The sequence below is a fragment of the Cuculus canorus genome, chromosome 3 (assembly GCF_017976375.1).
Source record: "Cuculus canorus isolate bCucCan1 chromosome 3, bCucCan1.pri, whole genome shotgun sequence".
Lineage (NCBI taxonomy): Eukaryota > Metazoa > Chordata > Aves > Cuculiformes > Cuculidae > Cuculus > Cuculus canorus.
In genome coordinates, this window is record NC_071403.1 from 111,693,247 (window position 1) to 111,720,084 (window position 26,838).

At 38.6% G+C, this 26,838-nt stretch overlaps 1 protein-coding gene across 1 annotated transcript in view; it reads right to left on the reverse strand.

The window, feature by feature from the left end:
- ROCK2 (Rho associated coiled-coil containing protein kinase 2) overlaps positions 1–26,838 on the reverse strand; it is a 102,236-nt gene that overhangs the window by 26,964 nt on the left and 48,434 nt on the right. Inside the window, exons 3-8 of the mRNA XM_054060927.1 lie at positions 20,643–20,743; positions 13,521–13,658; positions 10,608–10,868; positions 5,657–5,801; positions 2,105–2,243; positions 339–430 (exon numbers count right to left, since the gene is read on the reverse strand). Of these exons, the coding sequence (XP_053916902.1) occupies positions 339–430; positions 2,105–2,243; positions 5,657–5,801; positions 10,608–10,868; positions 13,521–13,658; positions 20,643–20,743 (876 nt within the window). The remainder of the gene's footprint in view (positions 1–338; positions 431–2,104; positions 2,244–5,656; positions 5,802–10,607; positions 10,869–13,520; positions 13,659–20,642; positions 20,744–26,838) is intronic.

Below are 26,838 nucleotides of genomic sequence, written 5' to 3' on the forward strand. Positions count from 1 at the left end.
AAACAACAACAAAAAAAACCCAAAACAACAAAAAAACCCAAAATGAAATGGAACCTAACATCTGTTTTGGTCAGAATTCTAAACCATCTGGTTCTGTTGTTGAAAACAGAAATCTGTGACCTAAAAGCATTACAAAGGTGAGGATAAATCCAGTAGGAAAAAAAAAAATATTTACTAACTCTTGCTGATAATTTTATAATACAAATTATAAATATAAAAGTTCGTGCAAGATTATTTAACAGAAAATAATTTCTTAATTTATACAGCCTAAAGTTTTTCATTACTATGATTGCAAATAGTGCAAAAAAGAAACAGAACTTTTAACCTAATTTACTTACTCTCTCGAATGTTGTCCCAGTTCCACTGATCACTCTTGAAGAAAGGGTGATGCTTTATTTCTTCCACCCCATTTCTCCCAAGTCGCACATCCCTAAACATAGCGATTAAGCCAAATTCACATTAGGAAAAACAGCACTTGATTTTTTGTTATTTAAATTCAGACCTGCTCATACGCAGCAAAGATTGTCTGTGTTAAGCACATTAATGGTCAAATGTAAAAAAAATTCAGAAGCCACCAACCACTGGTGTGTAGTTTCTTAAATAAAATGTACTCTGTTTCTTACACACACTCTGTCTGTGACTGCTAAAATGTCCACAACTTGGAGTCTGCCACGTGGGGAGTAAAGCAAGAAAGAGAGCACTGAGGCAAAAACTGAGAAAAAACTAAAAACACAACCAAAACCCAACACCCTCAGGGGGAAAAAACTGCAGAAGTGCCGTGTCTGCCAAACCACATGACAAACCTTAAGACGCAAGCGAAGGAAGCTCTAACTTACTGCACAGAACAGTTATTCAAAGCTGGACTGAAATAAATATTTTAAGAATTCCATCCTCTGTCCCATAACTAACCCTGGCACAACTTTTGCTGATATTTGCAGTGAAATAAATCTTAAATGCAACACGAAAGTCTTAGTTCAACCAGAGGGTCCCTCTTAAAACTATCTACAAGAACAGGACACAAAAAAAAATGTGTGTAAAAGAACTAATAGATCATAGGGTCGATGATTATTCCTTCTTTAAGTGCTTCAGCAGTGATCACGCATACGGAAAGAAGGCATCTGGTTCAAATAAATCACTCAGGCACTGTATTAAATATAAACAGGAAGACGGACACACGTAGTGGAAGTACACCTCTCCGCATTTACATTATTAAATTCTACTTGTATTTTCTGCCTACCCTTCAGCCACTAAGGGTGAAAAATGCTGTTAAAGCACATCCTTCCTGAGTAACCGCGATCTCGCTTAACAGAGCAAACAATCTCTCTTTGAAAGCAAGAGCCATTACAAGGCAATTGTTTTTCCTAATCCCTCATTCCATAACAGCTAGATTCTCTGCTGCAGCCAAACTCAGTTCTGCTGCAATTATCAATCCAGAGTTAACTAGACCTCTGTCACTGTTGTTCTAGATCAGAAAGACAGAAGATTATCTCTTATTTCTGGAACTAAAGAAAATGTAAGTGTTCAGATCAAGAACAAGCTTACACAGCATAATATCAACAGCTTAGTTCCACATAGGAAGACCACTAGGACCAATTTAAAGCCAAAACAATATCCTTGCTGGTTTGTTACCAATACTTTGTTAGCCATATTTGTCAATTAATACAACAAAGCAAATGAAAAAACCATTCGAACATTCCAAAAAAGTGTAAACTAACTCAGTAAAAGCATGTTTATTTTCATAAAAGTGTTTGCTTTCATTATTTTAGGTAATACCCATTCAGACGCTCCGCACAACAATTTGGTCCCTGCCTTGGAGCTAACAAATTACTTCCAATCTTACAGGTTTGTTACAGTTTTTTACACTGCAATTGAAAGGATTTGTCTTTTTGGCCCAAATAATGCTGTTAACAAGAGCTGCCAGAACTGCTCACAGAAATAAAATACAATACCTGGAAAAAAACACCCCAAAAGAAAAACTAAAGAGCAGGAGATTTTGCAGAAGCAATGTAAACAGAGATTAGGAAAAGTAATGGGCAAACTAATTTTCACAATGCGCTAATACCATCCAAAATAAAAATAGTACCAGAATAATACAAACACTTACCTGTCAGTTAAAAAGGCACAGATAAGGTTCTTCGCATGCTTAGAGATTTCCACATCATCTGGGAAATGTAATGAGTTCTTGTGATCCATGATTTTACTGTATGTTCCGACTAACGAGTCTGCATAAAAAGGAGTATCGCCTGGAAAAAAAAACACAGTAAATTGACTGTGATTTGGAGTCACGTTCAAGTCATATAAATCAAAGAAGGTAAAATATACAAAGAAAAATCTACAAGTAGTTTTACATAAAATATTCTTTTATTTAAAAAAGAAAAAGAATGCAGAGTACAATGTATAATACTAAAAATATTCCTTCCCCAAATGCCTGCGTTACAAACCAGCCTGTTTTCCATCCTGCATATCACTATCAAAATTTTGGCCACTGAATTACACCATTTGATCTACCCAAAGACTGTCACGGTGTTTTCTAACTTATACGATGGCTGACACTCAAATAAATCCCCATCTTTAAGAGCTTCCATGGGTAAAATGGACTGAAACTCATTAAAGATTTGCTAATGCACATTCCTTGGAGGGAATCCACCAAAGTTCTCCATAGACTGTTTCAGAGGCACGCAGGTCTTCCCTGCCAAGCCCTGGAGCTGCCCAAGACAAGTCAGCTCCGAACAGGAGACTTCATAGTGTGTTACTCCACTGTTAAACCCATATTAATAAATCCTGTTGACTGATAAATTATACGAGCTTGGATGCCCATATTAACAGGGGCAGGTGGCTCTTAAAAAGCCGTCATACAAAGGTTTGCAGTGTAATCTCTAGTTGAGTCCAGTTTGTTTGCAGACGCACCCTTAAGAAAGGTAAAACTGGGACAACTGAGAAGAACTGGTATGGATAAAGGCAACGGACATTCAAGATAACTGACAACATCTTGAACATGTGCTTCAGACAGTAATCAAGATGCTTCAACTCCTACATAAATCTTTTCTCACAACTAACCCATAGGTTTAAATGAGGAGATGAATAATACATCATGTGAGCTGCGTCCTGGTGCCCCGGGTGCAGGCGCGGATCACCCGGCAGGGCAGGCAGCCCGCTGACTGTGTGCTCCCAGTGAGGTACAAAACATTTCAGATTCAGTTTTCCAAAGGAATATAAATGCAATAATCTTGCCTTCAGCCTCTTTTTATGGGAAAATAAGAAATTGGCAAGTATCAGCTTGAATTCAACTTCTAGACTTTTAGTAAATGCATTAAGTTGCGATACCAGTACATCCTGGGGGTCGGGGAATGGAATCTCTGTGCTCAACTGATTTCATAGGTACCTCCTGCTGCCTCCCTTCTTCCAAACCTTCCCTGTCCCAGTAGTCTTCCTTCTCAGACACAACTTTGATTTAGGCCATACCTCTAAATTACTCCAATTCATGGAACTAAAGCAGTGCTAGGATTCGTCCTCTGACAAAGATTTTAGCTTTTAAGTGCACAATAAAAAGTAACACTGTTTTCATTAGTTCTGTGTCTTTACTAAAGCCATAACATTGCTGTGCTTTCTTCAAAGCGTAAAGTTTTAGAAGACCATAGGCAGAAACTGATACATAAACACAAACAAAAATAGATAACGTGGAATATGGAGAAAATAAGTAAGATTACCAAGAGAAAACCAAGTTTCAAAGTCCACAAAGGCTTTTAAAAACAATTGTTGTTAATGGGATGTTGAAACTGATAGGGCTAGATAAGAATGGAAATGAGAACTCTAACGTTGTTTTATGTTACATGTTGCTGGGGGTGAAAAAGAAGAAATCAAATAAATACCACAGGATAATAAAAGGATAAGGGTTTCCTAAAAGGTCAAATCAGTCTCTATTAAGTATTCCAAACCATTTCATCGGTGCCTCTCTCTTGACAATATGTAGGTGGGAGCAGATGACCTGTCTTGAATAGTCCTAGTTCAAGTACAAGGACCAGCAAAGCTATGTTTTTATTGAAGAGAAGCTGCGTCAAATGAATTTGCCTTGAGCCCCAAATACTGTGTTTGTAAACAAACTCACTGAAGGAAAACAAGTTGCATGGTCAGAGAAGAAATCCACCTGGGACTGCACTATGATGGTTGGAGACCAACAGATAAAAAATTACAGGCCCTGTAATTGTAATTATCAGTATAAAGGTGGAGGAGGTTTTAACATTTCAACAAGACTGCACAGATAGAAAATCTCATTCCATTTCAGGGGAAGAAAGACGCTTAGATTAAGAAAAATTTAAAAAGGCATGACAGAGGCTTCAGGCAAAGGGCAAAGAAGACAAGATGCAGCTGGAAGGTTGGGTACCGTCTTAATCGCATGTAGGACTATGGCACGGCTAAAACTGAAACGTAAACAAAATTGTTATTTCACTCAGGAAAAGTGTGGGAAAAAAATCACAAAGCTAATGAAAGCAAAGCTTTCAGTCCAGAGTAAACACAGGGAAAATTATGCTGCGTACTAAAACGAAACAAATAAATGTAGTAAAAGCAGCATAGCTTCAAATATTAAAACAAGATATAGTTTGGGAGGAAAAATGACAGTTGTAGAAATTTTCCAACACACAACACCAATCTCTAAGAATAATCACACCAAATAAAGCCCTAACTTAGCAACACATACTGAAACCTCAGAATAAAATCACACTGTGATGCACTGAAATGTAGATTATGGGGCTTTTTATGGACTTTTGTCCTAATCAGGTCCAGGCTCCTTCTTACAATCGCTATCCTGCAAAACCTCTACCTCTCTGTCCTCTCTTATAAAAAATGTTTTCACTAGAAGGATAAAAAGAGGAGAATCCTCTCTCTCAGATACAAGATGGGGAAGAGAAAGAGGCTCGGAGAAAATATTCTGGACAGCTATGTCCGTTATTTTAGTAACCATTTTTCATGAGAGACTATTAACTATAAACCATATTTTTTGTAAGTCAAAATGCCTTAACTCTGAAAAATACAGAGATTGTAATAACATCATATATCTAAATGTCTTTCCTGGCTCAGACTACCAGAAACATCAGCTCTGCAATATTCTCAGAACATGCTGATTTGGATTTTTAATAATTACATGCTCGATTCCATCCTTTCATAATCAGTATTTTGCTACCAGACTATAATACTGATCCTCACTGTATTTTAAGATGCAGATGACTCATCTCCTTAACAGATTATATTCTATGTGAGTTGTCATAGCAGGTCAGTGTATTTTACTGGAAAACCCTGACTCAAGCACAAAAGATAGAAATAAGCTGTACTTCCACAGCCATTTTGCCCTAACAGAAGTCATTGCCGCTGCCCCTGAGGTGGCTCAAGCGGGCATGAGATGGTGAAGTAGTTGGCCCCAGTTAAAACTATTTTAAGAATTAGTTTTAAGCTGAGCCAAGTGACGGAACTAATCGCTAAGCAAGCACGCAAGCAGCTGTCGCAGCGTAAGAGCGACAGAGAGCAAAGGGAACAGGAATACATCAGCCAAAAGTCAGAAGCTGTTAAGTGAGGGCACAACCAGCCCCCTGCAGCAAAGTACAGCTTAAGGCGGAGTAAAGACTTGGCAATAATCTCATTAGCAGAAGGAATCGCTACTTACCAACTAGCATCTCAAAAAGGAAAACTCCTACAGACCACCAGTCACATTCTCGTCCATAATAACCATCACCTCCTTGGGATTTCAAGACTTCGGGTGATATGTAGTCAGGGGTTCCCACAGCCGTATCGCAGCGCACCATTCCTGTCTGTGCAACAGCAAGAATTCAAACAGCTCAATGAAAAACACTTCTGAGTCTTCAAAACAAATCACCTATTAGCAGAGCAGGAAAACATAAAAAATAGAGCCCAAAACATTTGGTTTGAGGAATGTGTTTGAAAGTCTCTATATTTATTCGAGAAGCAACATGGACTGAAATGACAATTCCTGATAACGTGCCTCTCCCCTACCTACTGCACAGCAGTTTTTCTTGATTACATCTTTCAAGCATTGACCAATTTTATTATTTTTACCATTGGTTTTAATAGGAAGCTACATATCCTATTGGAATGCTCCTTATCTCACTGAATTCAGGAACAAACTTCAGAATAATTTTGACAAGCTCTGAGTTCTACACAGCAGATACAGAACAATTTTGTGTAATTCTGGCAATAAATCAAGTTATAGCTAAACTTTTATAGTCACATCTTGTTTTTTATTCAAAGCTAGGAAAAAATAAAAAGTAAAGCTATTTTTAAAGACTAGCAAAGCTTTTTCTTTTTAAAAAAAGAATTGTTTACTTTAAAAGTAACATATTAACAAAGTTGTATTAATGGAATGATTCTTCATCTTCTTTGCTTCACACTGAGAAACTAAAAACGCAGGGTCTAAATGACGCAGAAGCATCGTGAGATCTGCCAGCATGCTGGTTCAGACTTAAAAGCCTTGTTTCTTTTAATCAAATTCACTGCATTTATTTCGAGAGAGACCAGACGGAAGAATTAAATGAAATCCTGGGTGAAGTTAAAGAAGTACCAAAAATACACTCATCTCTTATTCTGTCTCTCAACCTCAGATCTTTTCTAACTTGTCTTAGAAAGTTCTTCATGTATTTTGCCATCAGCTTTGGTTGAATATTAATACAGAACATTAGCAGCAATAACTAACGTCAAGATACATAAAGAAAGAAGAGAAACATTTTGGTTTGGGAACTGTATTGATATGTAAAAATTAGAGACCAGATTTCTTTTCACACACAATATGAAATGCTAAAAGCTTTTATGTATGTACTAAACCAGAATCCTGGAAAACAATAAACTGGTAGGCAAAAAAATAAAGTGATGACTAAATTACTGCAGAGACCTGAAGAGTACTTCAAATGTCCTCCCAGCAAATGTCTATCACTTTCTATAACTCTACGCTGAAGCTGAAACTTAAAGGAAGTTTTAACTTCTCAGTTCCAAAATTTAGAGCAGTTTAATCTCTGCTTTCTATACTAAGAACCAGATAGCACAAGGCTTTATCATCTTGGAATAAGAAAATGGAGCTAAACCTTTTCAGAGGACATACCTAATGGATACTTTGGACAAAGAAGAATACAGACAAAATCATTTTAACACTGAGAAATAAACTGAAGTCCAAGGCTCCAGAAATCTAAAGCCGAGAACATTAAAAAATGGACCTGGCACATGGCAGAAACCACTATTTGATCATTCTGCTTGTAACAGCACTCTATGCACAAACCTACAGGTCTCCTTTGAAGCTTCAGCCTCACTTTGCTTTGAGAACTGGAGGAGTCCCTCTAGGTTGATGCAATTCTGCTGATCTAGTAGAACTGTGGCATCTTAATGAGGCAACAGCACCACCGAACACTGGTGCATGTCAATCCCTTCCTTATCCAAATGCAAAATCACAAGAATCTGAATCGTCGCTCAGTGAAGACTGGCTGAAGCCACTTGAATCCATCTGGAGTAAGAAGCTTCTTTAAAAACAAAGTCACTGAAACAGTTCTGAAAGATTTCTCCAAAGACCACAGCTTCATCACCTCGGCACCTAAGCTTTTAATAACACCCCATTTCAGCCAGAGCAGAATAGAGGGGCAGAATTACCCCCCTCACCCTGCTGGCCACACTTCTTTTGATGCAGCCCAGGACACAGTTGGCTTTCTGGGCCGCAAGTGCACACTGTCAGCTCACATCCAGCTATTCATCCACCAGTACCCCCAGACCCTTCTCTGCAGGGCTGCTCTCAATCCCTTCATTCCCCAGCCTGTACTGATAATCGGAGTTGCCCTGACCCAGGTGCAGGACCTTACATTTGGCCTTGTTGAACCTCATGAGGTTTACAAGGTCTGACTTCTCCAGCTTGTTCACATCCCTCTGGATGGCATCTCCTCACTCAGGCGTGTCAACTACACAACTCAGCTTTGTGTCACCTGCAAATTTGCTGAGGGTACACTCCATCCCACTTCCCATGTCACTGATGAAGATATTGAACAGTACTAGTCCCAGTATGGACCTCTGAAGGACACCACATGCCACCAATCTCCATCTGGACTTTGAGTTGACGACTACCCTCTCGATGCTATCACCCAACCAGTTCCTCATCCACCGAGCCAGGCTTTCACTGCCTCATGAAGCTCTTTTCAGTAAGCAAGAGCTGGAAAGTGCTTATGCAGAAACATTAGGATGGAAAAATCCAGGTGTTAACACTGCACTCGGGCTGGCACAGTGTGCTGCAGGCAATTAACTGAAGCAAGAGGGGTCCAGCAGAGTCTTGGACGAGCTTCAGTGAGAAATAAGTTGAGTTCTAAGAAGAGGAACGTGTTCCTTCCGTCAGCTAAAATGCCTGAGCTGAGGCGATAATCCCAAAAGGTAAACATCCCTTCTTTCGAGCCCATCTCTTTTCATCAGATACCCTCTATATCTGTGCTCTTCTAAAAGCTCAGCACAAGAGAGTGTTATGTACGGAGTTTGGCAGCACTATTTCCTGGCTCTGTGAGACAAACCGAAGCCAGCCACGATACTGCCTAGTTTCTTACAGAAAACCTGAAGATCAGTCTGGTGAATCCTGCCCTGAGCTACCTTATCCTACCCAAATACCAAAAGGGAACTGCAATTCCTACCTTTGAGGCCAATTCCATTCTTCATTCATTTAAAGAAATACCTTGTTGCAGATATTAAAAAAAAGAAAGAAAAAACGCTCCAAAAAGCCCCACAAACCACAAAACTATCACAAGTGATTTACATAAACACGCCAGTTCCTTTTACGCTGGAAGAGATCACTAAAAGACTTAGCAATTCTTTTCACATACTGGCAAGGAGGAATTCTGCTGCAAGTGTCTGGACTGGCCTGGAAGACTTAAGAGGACACTGACCTCAATTCCACCGCAAAGGTCAAATTGCAGCAGAATTTTCCTGGGCTCTCAACATGGTAAGGAAGACGCTAATGCGCACAACTGCTAAAAGAACTCCAAATCAGAAAAAATAAGTGTTGGGTACGCATAGATTTTCTAGAAATCATCCTGCCAACACCAATAGTATATTTACACAGCTGGGATGTGTTCACGTTTTGTAAGAAGTAGCATGAGATTTGGAGACAACCCAGAACCTCTCAACTTCTAAAGCTTCCTGTATAAAAAATTTTTGCCATTCCACTGCGTCTGAGAAACTCCAAGAACTTCAAAAGTCATCTGTTAGAAAATTAACTTTTTGAAGAGGTCACTGGTTCACTGATGATGCCCAGTCCAGACCGAGGCTCACTGTAACTCTTTACGTGAAATGTGTGAGCTCTCCTTGCGTTTATGATCAAACACATTTTAGTATTCCATTCTTTTAACAACAACAATAAAAAAAAAAAGAAGAAAAAATGGCTTATTTGCACCATTTCTGGGATCCCTAAAATACCATAAGGGATCATCCTTTTTTTGTGGATTTATCATGTGAACTTTTTGATGTTTTTTTTATTGCCGTCCTCTAAAATACAGGCAAAGTGGAGGCCTGGATAACCACAATACGAGCAAAACTGAACAGACTACTGAATCTGAATATCAGCTGCAGTTGCTCAATGAGTTGTTATATTGTCAGAGGAAAGAAAAAAAACCACATCAGAGACGGTACTTCTAGATACAGGTGAAGAGACGTTAAGTTAATGGTGTAAAGGTAAATTAAGGAGATTGCAGAGATTATACCAAGCATTGCCTAAACAATACAGGAAAAAAAAATCTAACACATTAAAGGAAATAAGCTTAAAGGGATCATCCTTGCCAGCATTAAAACAGAAACCTTTCAAAGGCCGGGCCAATAGTAACACACGTTCATAATGTTTTTGCAGAAACTGTTATAATTTTTCACAGGAAGAATATATTATGTAAACTACAGCACAACGTTGTCAGGGAAGATTTCAAAAGCGCAACTTACAAACGATAGCTTTAGTTTTTCAGTCTCTAATAATATAAGGTATTACATCCTGTTAAAAGAAAACATTCTTACACAATCTCATTAGAAAACTGTATGCTCAGCCGCACATGGTAAAATCTGGACAATTAAACTGTATGGCATCTTGGTGAATAGCTAACATCAGTTTTAATCAATATACCACACAGCACTGCTGCCTTACAGTGACCTCATTTTAATGACCACTAGAGGATGCTATGAGAACAATTAGATACGGCAAAAAAAAAACCAAAACAAAACAGAGTGTATCTTGCCTATAAAATAATTTCATTTACAGAAAAATGTCAGTTTATTAACTGTTCCAAGGGTCCGATGTTGAAACTAAGAATTGTTTTATAAGCTTTTCAGACATTTGGATAAAAAATGAACCTCAGAAATTCATAAACACACATGCTCTCAAAAATAACAAAAAGTAAGTTTACTTCCTTCTTTCGTGTGCCAGAAGAGTTGATTATACACAAGGATTGCACTATTTAAAGTACCCTTGTGTTTAAAACTAGGAGAAAAGTAACAGCTTCCCAACCAAGCGGACCATCTCATGAATGTTCCTTTGCGTATTATAATTCAGAAGAAAATAACCTTAGATTTACAGTTGATAAATTATTCAGTTGCATACTTACTTCATCCATTTTCATGCAAGTGCCAAAATCTGCCAGCTTCAGATGCCCGTATTTATCTAAAAGCATATTGTCAGGCTTCACATCTCTGTGTATCAAGCCCATGGAGTGAATTGCATCCAGAGCAAGAACAACTTCGGCTGTGTAAAACTTGGCCCATTTCTCAGGCACATCGTAATTGCTCATAAGGTTTACAAGATCTCCGCCTGGCATGTATTCCATTACCATGTACAAGTATTTGTCATCTTGAAAGGCACAAAATAGCTGCAACATTGAAATAAAAGGGAAAGAAAAAAGAGCAATTACTTTTCAGAGACAGCTAGGAAAAAGAATAAAGCACTTGATCTTGCAACCTCAACAAACCTTAACATATATTTTCAAGATTGATGTAAAGCTTTATTTTTCATATTCAGATAATATAAATTTTCTGTTAATTATGACAGTATCTCAAATTTAAACTCCAAAATCACCTCATTTTCACTTTTAAGACCGTGAAAAAGATTTCCTGATTATTTTAGAAGCTTCTATATATCCATGTTTCTTGGCATTAAAACGTATCACTAAGTCAAACTGCAAACGTCACATCTGAGAAAGGGAGCATCACATATTGATTTGAAAATAGCTCAACAGTGAATAGTGTCTTAGACTTTTTCCAAATTTCATATATTATGAATCTCCTTCTTTGTACATTTTTAGAAAACCAGTTGTCGCTACTGACCTTGTCTTAAATCAATACGTATATTGAAATAGGAAAGAGAAAAATAATCGTGAAGAAAACTGCAACAGAATACAAAGAAATTATCCTTTGCAACAAATTAATGGCCTGGTACAGGTTGCAGCTGGCATGTTTCCTACTGGTATGATAGTGAAGCTAGGGTTAATCTCTTTGAAATGTATTTCAGACAAGGAGCTGAAGTTTTAGAGGTATCACCAGGTCTGAAAATGGCTCAAAGCAGCAAAAAGCAGTACTATCCATGTTCAGTGACTGGCATGAAAACATCTCTGGAAGTCTCTCACCTTATTTCTCAGGGAATACTGCTCATTTACATTAAAAATTAAAATCATTCACGTATTTAAGTTACCACAAAAAATTCAAAGGCAATTTAAAAAGAGGATGGGTGGAAAGGAGGAAATCAAATTGAATTTTTGAGGGATTTTGAGGAGGCTGAGGAACCACGAAGGCAGGAATGTTATTAAGAAGATTTAACCTTTAGATTAAAATTTATTGTAAATTAGCAACAGAAGATCTATGTGATAAATACACATTCTAATACAAATATATTGCACTTTATTTGTTTTCACAAATGGATAGAATCATAGAATGATTTGGGTTGGAAGGGACCTTAAAGATCATCTAGTTCCAACCCCCGAGCCACGGTACATACAATACATAACATGATCATGCATTTGAGCATTAAAATCTAAATTAAAATCCAAAATAGTCTCTGCAATCTCACATGCAAATATATTACTATAACACAATAATAAATAACAACACTCTGCCTTTATACAGCAATTTTGTTATTGCCCTCAGGAGATTTCATTAAAAAAAAAATATCAAAATTATCTCGGGCTCTGGTTTCACTTGTTTTTCATATAAAGGAGGCAGCACAGAGAAGCAGTGTGATCTGTCCCAGTTTCCAGATCAGAACAGGTCCTACATTTTCTTAAAACCAGCTCAATGTCCCATCCCATTGGACCATGTTACCTAAATAGATCACAGGAATACACTTCACCACAGCAGGCACAACTGCAACTATGCTTTAATTCATTTGCTATTTACAAATACACACATGTTTTTATCATGCTTGCTACATCTTCCTTTGAAAATTGAGTGTCCTACATTCCTTGTTACTTTTAACTGCATATGAAAAATAAAAATAAATCCAGAAAGCTACTTTCATCGGAACAGAAGAACTAAATAAAAAATCATCTATTTGGTCAAATATTTCTGCTGAATATGGGGAAAAACACAGAATACGCTCAGAAGAGCAAAACACCTGAAAAAAAAAAAGCCTCATCAATACTCCCTGCATACACGAGGTAAAGCGTTGTGAAGGATATATGGAAAGCTTAAGGCCAGTCTTTAATTATTACACATGCAGAAGCATGGCAATGTACGTCAAAGCATTTAAATGTATTAATCATTTAACGAAATGAAGTACTAACTCTCTAAGCATAGCCTTTCACTACTCATTTAATTAATTGGTGTAATTTACCAGTTACAACAAATTGCAATATTTAGTACTAATCCTTCCCAAAGGCATAATTCACACTACAAACACGATGACGATACACGTCACGAGACAGCTGCAAGCAACGGTGTTCAAGACCAGCTGAAGAAGTCAACTCTTCATTACTTGTCTATTACTTCTGAGCTGAGATGCAGTAATTGACTGCTAAACAGAGGATGCGCTTTCAAGAAAACCACTGCCACAACCTCCTGTCTTGCAGGAGACCAGGACTGTGCACTCACCCATCTACCAAACCATGGCTGAAGAGACATTAACTACTTAAAGCAATCTTGATACTAATGGCCTGTGATTAACTGCCTGTATCCTGAGGAAAGACTGGAAATAATGTGGACATTTCTTTCTACGTTTCTATCTAGAACCTCTTATTTGGGAAAGTAACCTCCCTATTATTCCACATAATTACATGGATATTTATGTCTGTTTAATACCATTTTATGATGCATCTGCAGTGACTAAAATGTAAAAATCTGCTTTCTAATGTAGTCAAACACACAAAAATCAGTGAAATTGCTTGAAATAGCTATCTTTAAAAAGTAAGATCCGAAATTAAACCATTATTTGAATTTAGATGCAAATTCAAAAAGAACTCAAGACTGGGAAAGATTTATGGCTTTAGTAGTAATAGTAGTACTATGATTTTACTCTTGCGTATCTTCCTTACCTGAACCACCCACGGACTGTTGGCAAAGGCCATGATATCTCTTTCTTCCCAGAAAAAGGCTGAATCTGATCTCTTGATCATTTCAAATTTACTAAGTAGCTTCATTGCATAAACTTTTTGTGTCATCTTATGACGAACCTGTTGGGTGAGAAGGAAGAGAAACAACTGCTTTAAAACACCTTGTAAAAAAAATTGAATACCAGCACAGTGTATTTCTCCTATGTGCAAACTGCCTTCTGGCATGTGATGCCTCCAGTTTTCGTATATCCAATTTTCTACAGAGTAAGGATTTGAGAACTCCCAAACCCGGAAAGAAAACCCTAACAGCTGCTGAAAAAAAAAGTCAAAACACATAGCAGGATTCCAAACGAAGGAAGACATGCCGGAGTCTGGCCAACTGCTGCAGCTGCTGTTGCAACTCCAAGAGAGGAGCTGCAGGGCCACGAGAAGGACGTGCCTCGGGGCTGCAGGAGCTCCTAGGAGGTACCTGTTTTATTGAAGATGCACCAATATAAGCATATGTTCTTCCTCACTATGGCTATGAGCATAAAAATGAGAGCAGACCCCAGCAGTCTGCTTACTCAAATTGAAACTGCTAGAAACAAATATAACAAAAAAGAAACGCAATCCAAAAATCAGAACGCAAAAAGTATCACCCTTCTCTGAAGGACCGGACTGCTCTTCTTAACATTTTCTGAGTGAACACGCCTCATCAAAATCACCCAGGATGGAATAATTCAAATTACAGAAAAAGAAGGAAATGATTTTCTATTGCCCTTCGAAAGTTACATTGTGTAAGGAGACAGAACATGCAACTGTTTATATTTTCTTATAATGAACACCACCTCTCCGTTGCATTCGTTCATGTTAGAAATTCTGCAAGCAGTCCATTTCAGACTCTTACAATTTTTATTTTTCACAGAAGATTGCTCCTATTTCTTTTCTTAAGCAGCCCTTGAATTCTCTCCAAATAGTGTAAAATCAGTAACATAAACCTTGTTGGAAAACTGAAATTAAAACTTTTACAACAAAATTTGAAAATATTTTTGAAAACTTCATCTGAATACAGACATGAAACAAAATCCTTAAAGCAGAGACTGCAAAGCCATTAGCCTGTTAATGAAACAACGCAAGATTTACGCTACTTTATGGAACAAGTACTAAAGGACCAGTTTGTTAACATTCTTGAGTGTCTCTTGCAGGGATCAAGGTGAGAAGTATTCAGCTATCAGATGTCTGAGTCAGCAGGAAAAAAAACAAACTGACAGCATCTTCAGTTTCTGCAGATTTTCTTCACATGGAAATAAAAAATGGACTAATTTGACTAATTTGTGAAACCAGAAACAAATGGTTATGACCTTGCAGTGCATTTAAAAACCTCACATTTAAAAAAGCAACCATATCACCCAATCTCATAGTTTTACACAATATCCAAGTTTAATTATACACTACTTGAAAGAACGTTTAATAGGCTCTTTTCCTGAGCAGCTGTAAATGTTTCAGGTCCATTACGTCTGCAGCAGGAAGCTTCACAGAGGCACCTATCTGGTCTACAAATCATCAGCCTCCCTGCTCCTGAGGAGCTGTAAACATTAACTGCTGAAGCCAAAGGAGTGATCTTTAGAAACAGAAGCAACATTGCAGGGATGAAATCTTGAATAGAGTGAGAACACAAACAGAAACTGGATTACTTATGAATTTACTGATCTTAAAACTGAGGCTTTTTTGCTCTCAAGATATAGGTACACAAGTTTTAGGATTAACATATTGCATAGTTTAACATTAGCCAACAAACCCTCAGTATAACTATATCAAAAGCCCTCCAACCAAACACCAAAACGGAAACACGTTATCTACTACAGACACATATATTTTAAGATGGGAACAATTAACCAACTAATGAAGGTGTCCTAAAAAAGGATTTTGAAAACTACCTCCTTCCTATTCACTAATCCCACACAGGATTATTTACAAAGACTTTGGTGGTACACCACGAGCTATACACCACGAACTAGAGCTTTTGTAATCCTCCTCAAACCCAGAAGAAATACAAAAGCCAGCAACCTCAAAAAGATAATCACAGAAACATAGAATGGTTTGGGTTGGAAGTGACCTTAAAGGTCATCCAGTTCCAAATCCCTGCCATAGGCAGGGACACCTCTCATTGGATCAGGTTGCTCTAAGCTTCATCCAATCTGGTCTTGAACACTTCCAGGGATGGGTATAAAACCTTCTAACTCACATCTAATCCAAACTGCCCTTCTTTCAGCTTAAAACCGTTACCCCTCATCCTATCACTGCACTCCCTGATCAAGGGCCCTCCCCAGCTTTCCTGTTGGCCCCCTTTAAGTACTGGGAGGCTGCTTTTCTTCTCTAAGATGAACAACCCCAACTCTCGCAACCTGTGCTATTGTTTAATTGAAGAAGCATCTTCTGTGAAAGCTCACGTAAAGCTAAGCAATGTATTTAGTGGTTTAAAACTCTTAAAATCGTTGTGTACTCTTGCCTGCCTGCAGTCAGTCGAGCTACCTTCATTTACAAGTACAAACGTCTCCCACTACTTGGGGGAAAAAAAAGTTCTCGTGAGCACAGCCTGAAGCAAGTTCGTGCACAGAAGAAGCAAACAAACAAAGGTAGGGGGAGCAGAAACCACAGCCTGGGCACCCCTCTAAGGTAGTGCCAAGGGGTCATTAGTTGGCCAAATTATTTCTCAAGGAAATGTCAAGATACATTTGCACAAATATCAAGGAACGGAAGCAACAACTAGCAGATGGCACACCCAAAGGCTGAGTGTGTCTTGGCACACCTTCCAGGTGAGTAGACCTACCAGAGGTATCGCTTCTTGTATCGCCACCATGGCCCCTGGAGGCAGCCTATTTAACCACTAGCTGCTGTACCCTTTACTCAGGGCTATATTTGTACATACATACGTCGGCTGATAGAGCAGATTATTCATGTATTAAACTGTCATGATGTTTCAATTTCTTCCAGCTGTTTAAAAGAACTGCCAAATTTAAACTGCAGCTCATCCCAGGAACTGAAAATAGGTAGGAAAATCCCTTCATGCCATCGGCACTAAGTAGCATGGCCTCGTTTAACTTATGAAAACGCATGAAGAAATAAGAATTTTCCCTCTTCTCTGCTTCATCAATGTAAGATTTTCAAGAAACAAGTATGTGCAAAAAACATCTACAATTTCTACAGCATTCAGGTCAGAAGACCATCTGCAGGTAAAGAAAATAACATCTGAAGTTATCAGACTGAGTATGTAGTGTAGATAATGGTACCATGTCTTTTACGGTAAAAGAAAACAAAGATCCTACTGTAGAGTTGTGAAATGAACTCTAAGGTTTGAAATAATCACAAATATCCGAAAATACTTAATAGAGCCATAAGAAATTACTACAGATAGGGTACCAAAGCTCACATCCTGGCAAATTTTCAGGTAATACATTACGACTGCTTTATTTGCATCACTCCAGAATTGTACATCAGCAGGGGCTGGGGAACTAAAGCTAATAATCAAAGCACCTAATGAAAAACACTAAACCAGCACCTGTTTACAGAGGCTATGACAATTGCTGGTTCGCAACACTAAGAAATCACACAATAAAAGCTGTCACTCAGATCATCCTTTACTATCCAAATACAAGAGTTAGCAGCCATGTCTCAACGTTCTATTCCAGTACATGATCCAATCACTCTGCTATAACACTGCAGCATCACAGCACTTTGTGATTAGACATGGGAGAAGGAACTGAGGATATGTTTCAATTTCAAATCAAGAGGATTTTCCCTCAAGTGACAACAAACAAGGTACTCAGGATCTGCTCTCATAAATTACTGTTTCTGCATAAACCACAAGTACCATATTAAACACCATAATTCAATTTTTCTGTCTGCCCTAGACACCAGACACTTTTATTCATGGCACTGCGTAAGAGAAGCAGTGATCTGGCAGCTGGCAATTATTTTCTTAGCTTTCCCCATCACTACAGCCCCAGCAAAGCCAGAGGCCAGAGCTCGAGAGTTGAGTTTAATAGTTCTGGAGTTATAGGAAATTGTTTTTCTACCAAATTCAGATGCTCAGACCAGAGTAATAAGATCTCTCTTTACTGGACTGAATTTTTTTGGAGGGGGAAGAGGAGGGTAAATGCAAGGCTTTTTTAAAAAACTCTAGCTGTACAATACAACAGTGGAGGATGTGTTTTCCCTTCTTGCTAGAATCTGGAAAGCCGATCTCTCTGCACTTCTTTCACAAGAACATGCTACGCTGGAGCAGAAAGCTTAGGAGAAACAAAAGGAAATAAATGAATTTATAGCTGACTATTTTAAGCTACCGGTTTACAAGGTTTGTTGGGGTTTTTTTGGCTTGTTATATTTAAATATTACAAACATTTAACAAATACTTGTGCTACAAATATTTATGCACAATGGCGCACGTCGATAACATGACATTCATGAATTTAACTCATGCATTTAATCATGTTTTATTTATGGTTCTTTCTGCGTTTAGCCCCCACTGAAGCAAATTTCTATTTTTGATCACAGAATGTGTTGCAAAATATTTTGATTACTTCAAATCCATCATCTGCAACTGTGGTGTTAACATTCTGAATGGAGTAGAAATAGAAATGGCTTAGCTCAATAGTTTAAACTCGTATCGTACCTTGTGTGGCAAAAAATCTAGGTATGTATGCCCTCATCACCAGCTAATATTAGTTCAGATCTACAGCTGTATTTATCAACCCACTGTTTTTTAGCTCTATGACTACATGATTTCTAATGAAGAGTATTCTTTTAAATGGGCATGAAGTACACAAGAGCTCAACATGAAGACAGAGAATTTCCCTTCCAGCACCAAGCATTCTTAGCTTTTTTATTCTGGGGCTTGAAGGGCTTATTTAAAGAATAAAAAAGAAACCCATAACAACAAAACAATCACAGTCCGTCATTATATGACCAAGTCACTGTGCATTTTACCATTATATAATAACAAGCAGATGAGAGTAAAGTTTGTCATCAGACCCCTCAAACTACCTAATTGCAGTATGTGAACTGTGAAAAATCACCTTTACTTCAGAGTTTAAATTGTGCATGACACTGTGAATTAAGAAAAAGTTGCCATTCTAATCAGAATGAATTAAAAACTTATATTTAAAATGAAAAGTTTAAAAGAAAATGAAAATTATTTAAAAAAAAACTCTTATGCTCTCAGAAATATATAAAGAAAAGAATGTATTTTGATTTTTGAAGCACATTTAAAATACGACTCTCCTGGATGCTTCCAGCAAATATATCAGTGTGAGATCCAAAAAAATGCACAACTTCTGTTATTAGGATTTTCTCTTTTTCATCCTTCTCCCCAACAAATAGTTGACAAATTCTGCTCCTTACAACTTGATTCTCTGCTGAATCCCCATGCAAATGCATGAAAAAGGAGCATTTCTACTAGCTATTTTAAGTGGATATACAGAACGATAAAAATGTCTAATAGACAACTTTAAAACAAACCGTTTGACGTGACTGTCAGTGAAAAGGTAGAGTCGAGTGCTTTCTTACAGAGCTCCCTGCAGCAGGCCCTTCTCAAACAAGTACGGTTGTACTGAAGGTTTTGGGTTTGGTTTTAATCTCTTGCCAGCAAGGCCATACAAGCACATGCAAGACATTAATTCTTTTATAGTCTTGCTTGAAAACGCGCATCTTTGGAAATACTCCTCTGCATAAATTATTCTGGAGAGAAACAAAGTGAAAATAACCCAGAAAGAAACAGGGAAGGGGGAGCTACGTTACCATGCTGCGAAACTGGGATGAAGTCACTTTAAAAAACAACATAAATGAATAAAAATTGCTGATTAAATGTTGTTAACTGCCACAGGAATTACACCTAAATTTTCAAATTACCCTGGTCTCATGCAAATAATATTAGGCTAATAGTAGGGTTTTCTTGCTCAGTTCCAAGCAATACTAATATGGAAAAAATCAAATAATTTTATAAATGGATCATAAATTGATTGCCATTAGACTTTGTGTACCTCCTACTAGCACTTCAGAGCTAAGATCTTGCCACTTTTCTCAATAATACTCCAAAACATCTTTGCGTTTTCCAAAATTGATTTACATTACAAGAAAGTGTTATTTTTCCAGCTTCCTAGTTTCAGGGAAGTGGTGGAGTTACAGGGAAGTGGTGGAGTCACCATTCCTGGAGGTGTTGAAAACATGCAGATGTGGCACTTAGGGCCACGGTTTAGTAGGCATGGTGGTGTTGGACTGATAGTTGGACTTGATGATCTTGGAGGTCTTTTCCAACTTTAATGATTCTATGATTCTACAAAAATTCTACAGAACAGCAAACTATCAAAAGGCAGAAGCTAAAGGATTTTTGTGCCCTCGTGATAATAAGCTTTAATTGCTTCAAACTAACTGCTCCCCTTTCCACTGACCTGCTGATACAGTTATCTGTTAACTGACAATAAGCTGTCCCTCTTGTTAACTCATGACAACTTGTTTGCATTCTCAGATTTTAGTCGGTGCTATTTATTGCACAGTATGATTTGGAAGTCTAGGAAAAATCAAAGCTAAATTAAAAGCAGACTGTGCATGATATGAGTTACTTTTTGTATTTTGATTGCCTTTTCTAAAAATAAAATTTCTCTGCAGCGTAAGTTTAAAAAGCAATCCCATTCTTACATTAGATATTACATAGGATACAATGTTGAGTGGACAATGTTAAGGAAAAATCTTACATGAATCGTATCAGTTAAATACAATGCAAGTATCACAATTATAAAAGCAAAACCAATTTTTTGTTGCACTTTCACAGGAAGGTTTCAAACATACACAGTTACGCTTGCCACCAAAAAAAAAATTACAATTGTCATAAATTGCCTTTTTTGTTTTGATAAAAGGATAGCATACCATTTCGCAAGACCTCCCCCCTTCCCATCCATCATGTTTTAAACTCAGATGTATTGTTCACTATGCACAGAAATCACCTCATGATACAATGAAAATAACACATTCTTTGTAAGAATGCATTTCTAGACATAACGCATGCAAGATCAGGGAAGGTTTTGGCTAGAGCAGTGAATGTGTCTAATTATTAAATCATTAAATTCTTACCAGCTGCACTTCGCCAAAAGCCCCTCTTCCAATCACCTTAACAACATCATAATCTTCAGCTTTCATTTGTAAAGCTCGGATTTTTTCCACAATCTTCTCATCTAAAACAAATCAAATAAAAGTTGTGATAATGCATCCATTAACTAAATACAAGAATTTTCCCAAACATTTTTCATTCACAGTTAACATAAGCTACTTTTATTTAAACGTTTAGAACTTTCTTGGGAATTGTTGAAATCTGCAGTCACTATTAAAAGTCCTTTCATTATTGTTTGGTAACTGTTAACCATCTACCTTTAGCTGTAACAACTGAAACGACACTTGAATTTTGCTAACTCTTCTCACACCTCTAATAATCATTCACAAGCTTACAGGAAGACTGATAATGAAAAGAACTAGAGATGCCTATCTTGAATTTTCAGACAGCACCTGCTGTGCTGCCAGGATCCACTGCAGCTCCACAGATAACACAGGAGTGTGAAGTACCTGGCAAGCACCAAAGCACTGCAGGTGCAACCTGCTCCTGCACACCTGGAGGGTTCCACAGCAGTCAAACTGCAAGGAACGTAATTCAGTAACTTTTGTGCACAGCTTCAGATTATGTGAGGATATGAGTTCAGACCCACTCGTTCATTCCATACGAAATACTAATTCAGTTTATGGATTTTTATGTAACTGCTGACCATCTCAAACCACTTTTTAGTGTTCACTGCATATGTAGTTCTACACTGCTTAAAATTAGATCTGCAGTCTCTCTGTTGAAGTACTCTCCGGTGCAATACTCTGCAGATAATCCGTGTCTTTCAGTAGTTTTCTTGTTGGCAGTTGTGGGAATCTGTAAGGGAAAACAGTGTAATTCTGACCTCTGACAAATTCTAAACACACACAGGGTCCTAGACTTGATAGTTTTGTAAATGTGGCGTGCCAGTGAACGCATTCCTGGCTAAATGCATTTAAAAAAATCTATTCCTATTACAAGGACAAAACAATAATGGGAGCAATGAATGGAATCCATAATACTGGAGGTAATCTTCCCTAAGCATGACAAGCTTTGACACTGCCCCCACATGTGCTTAGAAGAACAAAAGAAAGCAAAACAGATTGGCTGGAGCTAGACCTGCACCAGGGAAGAGCATGAAATTGTATGAAGAGCTGTGGATGCTTATATTCAGAGAGAGGCAGAGGTGTATAAGATCCTTGCTTAGGGTCAAAAACTGTGGAGAATTTGATTCCTTGAAAGGCATTAAAGGGATTTCAGATCCAAATACCGGGGGGGGAAAGGAGCAGAGGCATAGTTAATTCTGTGTGACATTAAAGATGGCATTGTCAGCAGGGAGTTAATGATAACAAGCACCTAGTAAATAATTTAACCATTCCTCCATATTGATGAGCAACAAGAAATCCAGGAGATTCCTGACCATCAAAAACATTTCTTTTGACCCAAGCAAGCAACAAGCCAAATAACCAGGGAGGCTCTGTGACCTATCGTTCACGAACAAGAAAGTACTGGCCAGAGATGACAGTCTGTCGCAGCCTTGTCTGAGGTAACCGTGCGATGGTGGAATTTAAGACCCTGAGAGAGCTCAAGAAGGAAAACGGCAGACCTTGGACTTCAGGAGAACAGACCGCAGCTTGTTCAGGGAACTCACAGGCAGGATCCTGTGGGAAGTTGCTGTGGGGGGTAGAAGAGTGGGTTGATCTTCAAAGATGACATGTTCACAACAGAAGAACAGACTGTTCTAGTTAGCTAGAAATCAAGCAGGCAGAGAGCCAGTTTGCCTGAATGGGCAACCTCTGCCTCAACTCCAGCACAAGAAGTGGAGGTTTGAAGCATGGAAGCAGGCATGGGTTACCCAGCAGGAATCTCCAAAGCATGCAAGGATGGAACTGGGAAAGCCAAGCTCAGCTGGAGTTGAAACTAGCCAGGCTTTGGAAGGGAAACGAGCCTTTATAAATACATTGGCAATAAAAGAAAGAATGAGGCAAATGCTGGCTCACAGCAGGGTGCAGGGCAGTGAAGTATCGCTGTAGAGGATGTCAGTTAAGCAAACTTGACATATGCTGAACAGGATGCATCTGAGCACGCTGAAGGAGCCAGTCAACACCATCACCAGTTTGTCCTCTATCACCTTTGAAAGGTCACGGCAACCTGGGGAGGCTCCTGATGACTGGTAAAGGGCCAACATCGTGTCTGTGTTCTAGAAGAGCAGCAAGAAGGATCCAGAAAGCTACAGGCTGGAGCTGCAGCTTAACCTCAGTGCCCACAGTGATCATGGAGCGAATCCTTCTGGAACAAACTTCTAAGCCTTTGATCAATAAGAAAGGATTGGAACTAACCTGATTGCCTTCCATGAGATGTCTATCTTGGTGGACAAGGAGAGAGCATTACACGTTTTCTTTCCTTTACCATAGCATGACTTTCATCACAGCATCTCCAAGTAACTGGATAGGCTGATATGAATTAGAAGGTGGGTGGAAAACTTGCTGGAGTCATGGCCAGTGGTTCAAAGTTCAATATTGATACACTGGAGGGCAGTGATACTCGCAAGAGTACCCAGGCAGGATAAGTAAATGAGATGATGGAAACCTTGAAGTTCCATAAAAGTAAATGTGGAGTCCTGTAACTGGGGTGGAACAACACCACGCAACAGTACAGCATGGAGATCACCAGCTAGAAGGCACCTTAAGAAAGGACCCAAGAGCTCCGGTGGACAGCAAGATGAACAAAGAGGAATGAGCAGCAAGACTTTGCACAACCTGCATACAAGGCTGTGTTGGTAAACGCATAGCCAGTAGGTTGAGGGAAGTGATTTTTCCCCTTTATTTGGCACTTGGGAGACCACATCTGGAATGCTACATCTAGTTTTGGGCTCCTCAATGCAAGAAAAATATCAAAACATTACCTATTTTAATGGAGGGTGACCAAGATGCTTAAAGGGTGGGACAACATGATGCTCAAAGAGAAGCTAACAGAACTGGTTTTGTTCAGCTTCAGGAAGTCTGAATGGCTGGCCTCAACAGAAGCTGAAGGAAGCTTCACTTTTAATAGATGCAAAGTGAAAGGACAAGAGGCAGACAAGGACAAAGGGCAGATAAATTGGAACACAGGAAATCCCACTTTGTAGGAGAAGAATCCCTAGAACTGGGCAATGGAGCAGACTGTCCAGCAGAGCTGCGGATCATCCGTCTCTGGAAATTCTCAAAACTGAACAGCACAAAGACCTGAACAACCTAATCTAACACTTGGCTCTGAGCAGAGCTGGACTTGTTGACATTTAGAACACAAAAATGCAACTAAAAATTTCTTCCTCTGAGGAAAAGATTAGGTGTCAAGGGGAATGGTATGGATTTAAAGAAAGAAAAAAAAAAACCAAGTTAAGAATAATCAAGGAAAAAAGCTAGCTAGGAAAGTTGTACAGACAGAGGCAACTAAAACCCCAATCCATGTATTGAGACCGTAGTAATCCAGAATGTGAACAAGAAAAGGAGTTAAGAGACTGCTGAGGCTGTTTTCTACAGTGAACCATGAAGGCTTAGAAAGGAAGAACAGGACAACAAATGCGCTTTACTCACACCAAGTTTAACATTTCATTCATGGTGTGAATTCATTTTGCAGTCAGAGAAGGGACAACTGTCCTTGGAAGAAAAGCAGAGGCTTTGGCCCACAACATGGACAACAAATGCAAATTCACAGGAAGGAACAGTACAGAAGAAATATCAGCAAATTTAAAGTTACAGTGGATATAAAATTACATGTTTGAACACAATGTTACATCTCACAAGGGAAGGAAATCACATGAATTTATTTTCAAATGTTTCTGAGATGTTTCAAATGTTTTCAGATGTGCAAGATGAGACAGCAGGGATTTAAACATGATGAAAGACTATGGTTTAGTTTTACATAGCTCCATTGTTGGTCAGAAACTCACAGGAATAATTCTGTGTTCAAAATATAATACAGAAATTATAAACAACTTTACTATGGCTCCAGTGGAACTGTTTAAGCATGAAACACTGCAGTTAAACAATGAAAAACCCAATAATATAAAGTATGAATAATATGACTATAATGAAATAAGCAAATGAGATACCAGCTGAGGCGTTACCAGTTTTATCATCCCTGTGAAATGCTGAGGATGGAGAAATCCTACTTGCTTTACGAGAAAATTTAATAATCTTCATGAAAGATAGTAATCACCACCGAGGGATGCAGTTGTTGTGGAGGTATCAGTGATACAGATGGATTGTCTATTTTGTCATAAAATTTAACAGATACAGAACAGATAATAAAAGCATGGAATCAACCCGAAACAAAAAACAGTCTACGAGAAGGCAAGCTCAGAGAAACCCCAAAGCAATGTCAGCGTTGCAAAATGCTGGATCATATGATTTAGTTCATGTATCATGTAACATGATCTAATTCCAGGTGCAGGAGACCTTTCCAACAGTATCCTTTCAGTAGGAGACTGAATTTTCAGAAGGTTTCACACATATGAGTTTATAGGTTTGCAGTGTCTGTATACACAGATACCACAGATCGTATCTCACAGCGTCATGAGCTTGTAACAGCACAAAGCCCAGTAGAAAAAAAATGTCAGGTTTAAAGGAAAGTATTAGATGGACTGCCCAGTCCATCTAATATAATGGAATCTTACAAAAACACTGTTACTTTTGAGTAGAAGCCCTAAAATGTGAGAACGTCATCACCCATGACTCAGGTTTCTTTAACATCGGGAGGCCCAGGAATGCTGGACAGCAGGAGTGTTTAAAGACAGCTTTTGATTTACTGCTTGAAAATGGCACTATAACCTTTAAATAAATGAAGCTTCACTTTCTGAAAGGGCAGAGCGTTCAGATCAGTCACTGACAGCTGGCAGCAAGAATGTTGCTGAAGGTTACATGTGCTTGCAAAAACGGAACAAATACCTGACAGGAAGAGTAAAGGGGGTGGGGAGAAGAAAACGCAAGCTTTCCTGCTCTTTAAGAAAAAAATACAAACCACAACAAAAAATCTGATTCACATGCAGGTTATTTTCTTAAAAATTAGAAAGAACATGTATTGGGCAGTTCTGGGCTGTGTATCTTCGAGGAATAAAAATGCAAGAGTGCAATTTTATCCCCACGGACCAGACACAGTCAGTCAATGAGTGCTGCTATGGAGTACATTAAGTCAAAAGTTGCTGCCCTAGGCAAAAGTCTAGCCAGAAGTTAAATTGAAGCACAGCCAGGAAGTACTGCAATCCCACACCCACCCAAAACCAAACAAAAAGCACAACTGAAAGACTGAAGTAATTAGGGGTGCATACACTTCTGGTCAACGGTGTGTGAGGAAGAAGAAGCTGCTGGAGACCTTGCAGAAGCAGCAGAAATTTGAAGGCATAGCTCCAGCAGGGTTGCATTTTCTCCTCTGGAGAACACAAAGCAGAGCAGAATATTTTGTCTTGCATAGACAAAGGAGCAGAAGATAGGGAAACAGAAAGCAACAGTCCTCTGACCTCCAGAAGACACATCTCTGACTCAATGAAAGTAAGCTTGATGGCAGAACTGAATTGCTTTGTATCTACCAAGTACTTAAATGGAAAAGAGGTTAATAACACTGTCATATAATCCGTTCATACATCCATGACATCTGTCTTAAACATTGTGGAACTAATTCATGCTCTGCCTGGGAAAAGTTGCTTATTTGACACCTCTCCCATCGTTGCTCTTACCAGAACAGTACCATTAAGAACAAAACTGAAGCCCAACCTGCCAAGGTCACTGGAAAGACCTGGCAAAGAGCAGCCTTAAAGAAGCCAAGAGAAAGCCAAAAAAAAAAGCAATTAGCTCCTAGACTCAATACAATGCAATTTCTACAGCACACTAAGTTTCTAAGGTTCTTCTTGGCATCTGACATTTCATCTGTGCCACTGAGAAGAAGGACGGAGCAGAGAGAATTACAGCCAGGATAGGCATTAACACCACACCAGATAAGGCGTGTCTGTTGGTAACTGCATGGTTGGTGTTTGATTCAGCATCTTATAGCGATGTAAAAAAACGTAAGGGAAGGAAACAGAACTGTTACTTTTGCAAGTTCATCTTAGCAGGTAAATCTTCTAAGTAAGAAGCATCTGCCTGCAGAGGAAAATGGCAAAAGCAGCTTCCCAGGATGTTTATGCAAGGGGTTAGCAGAGCTGTTGCATAAGTGACACACCTG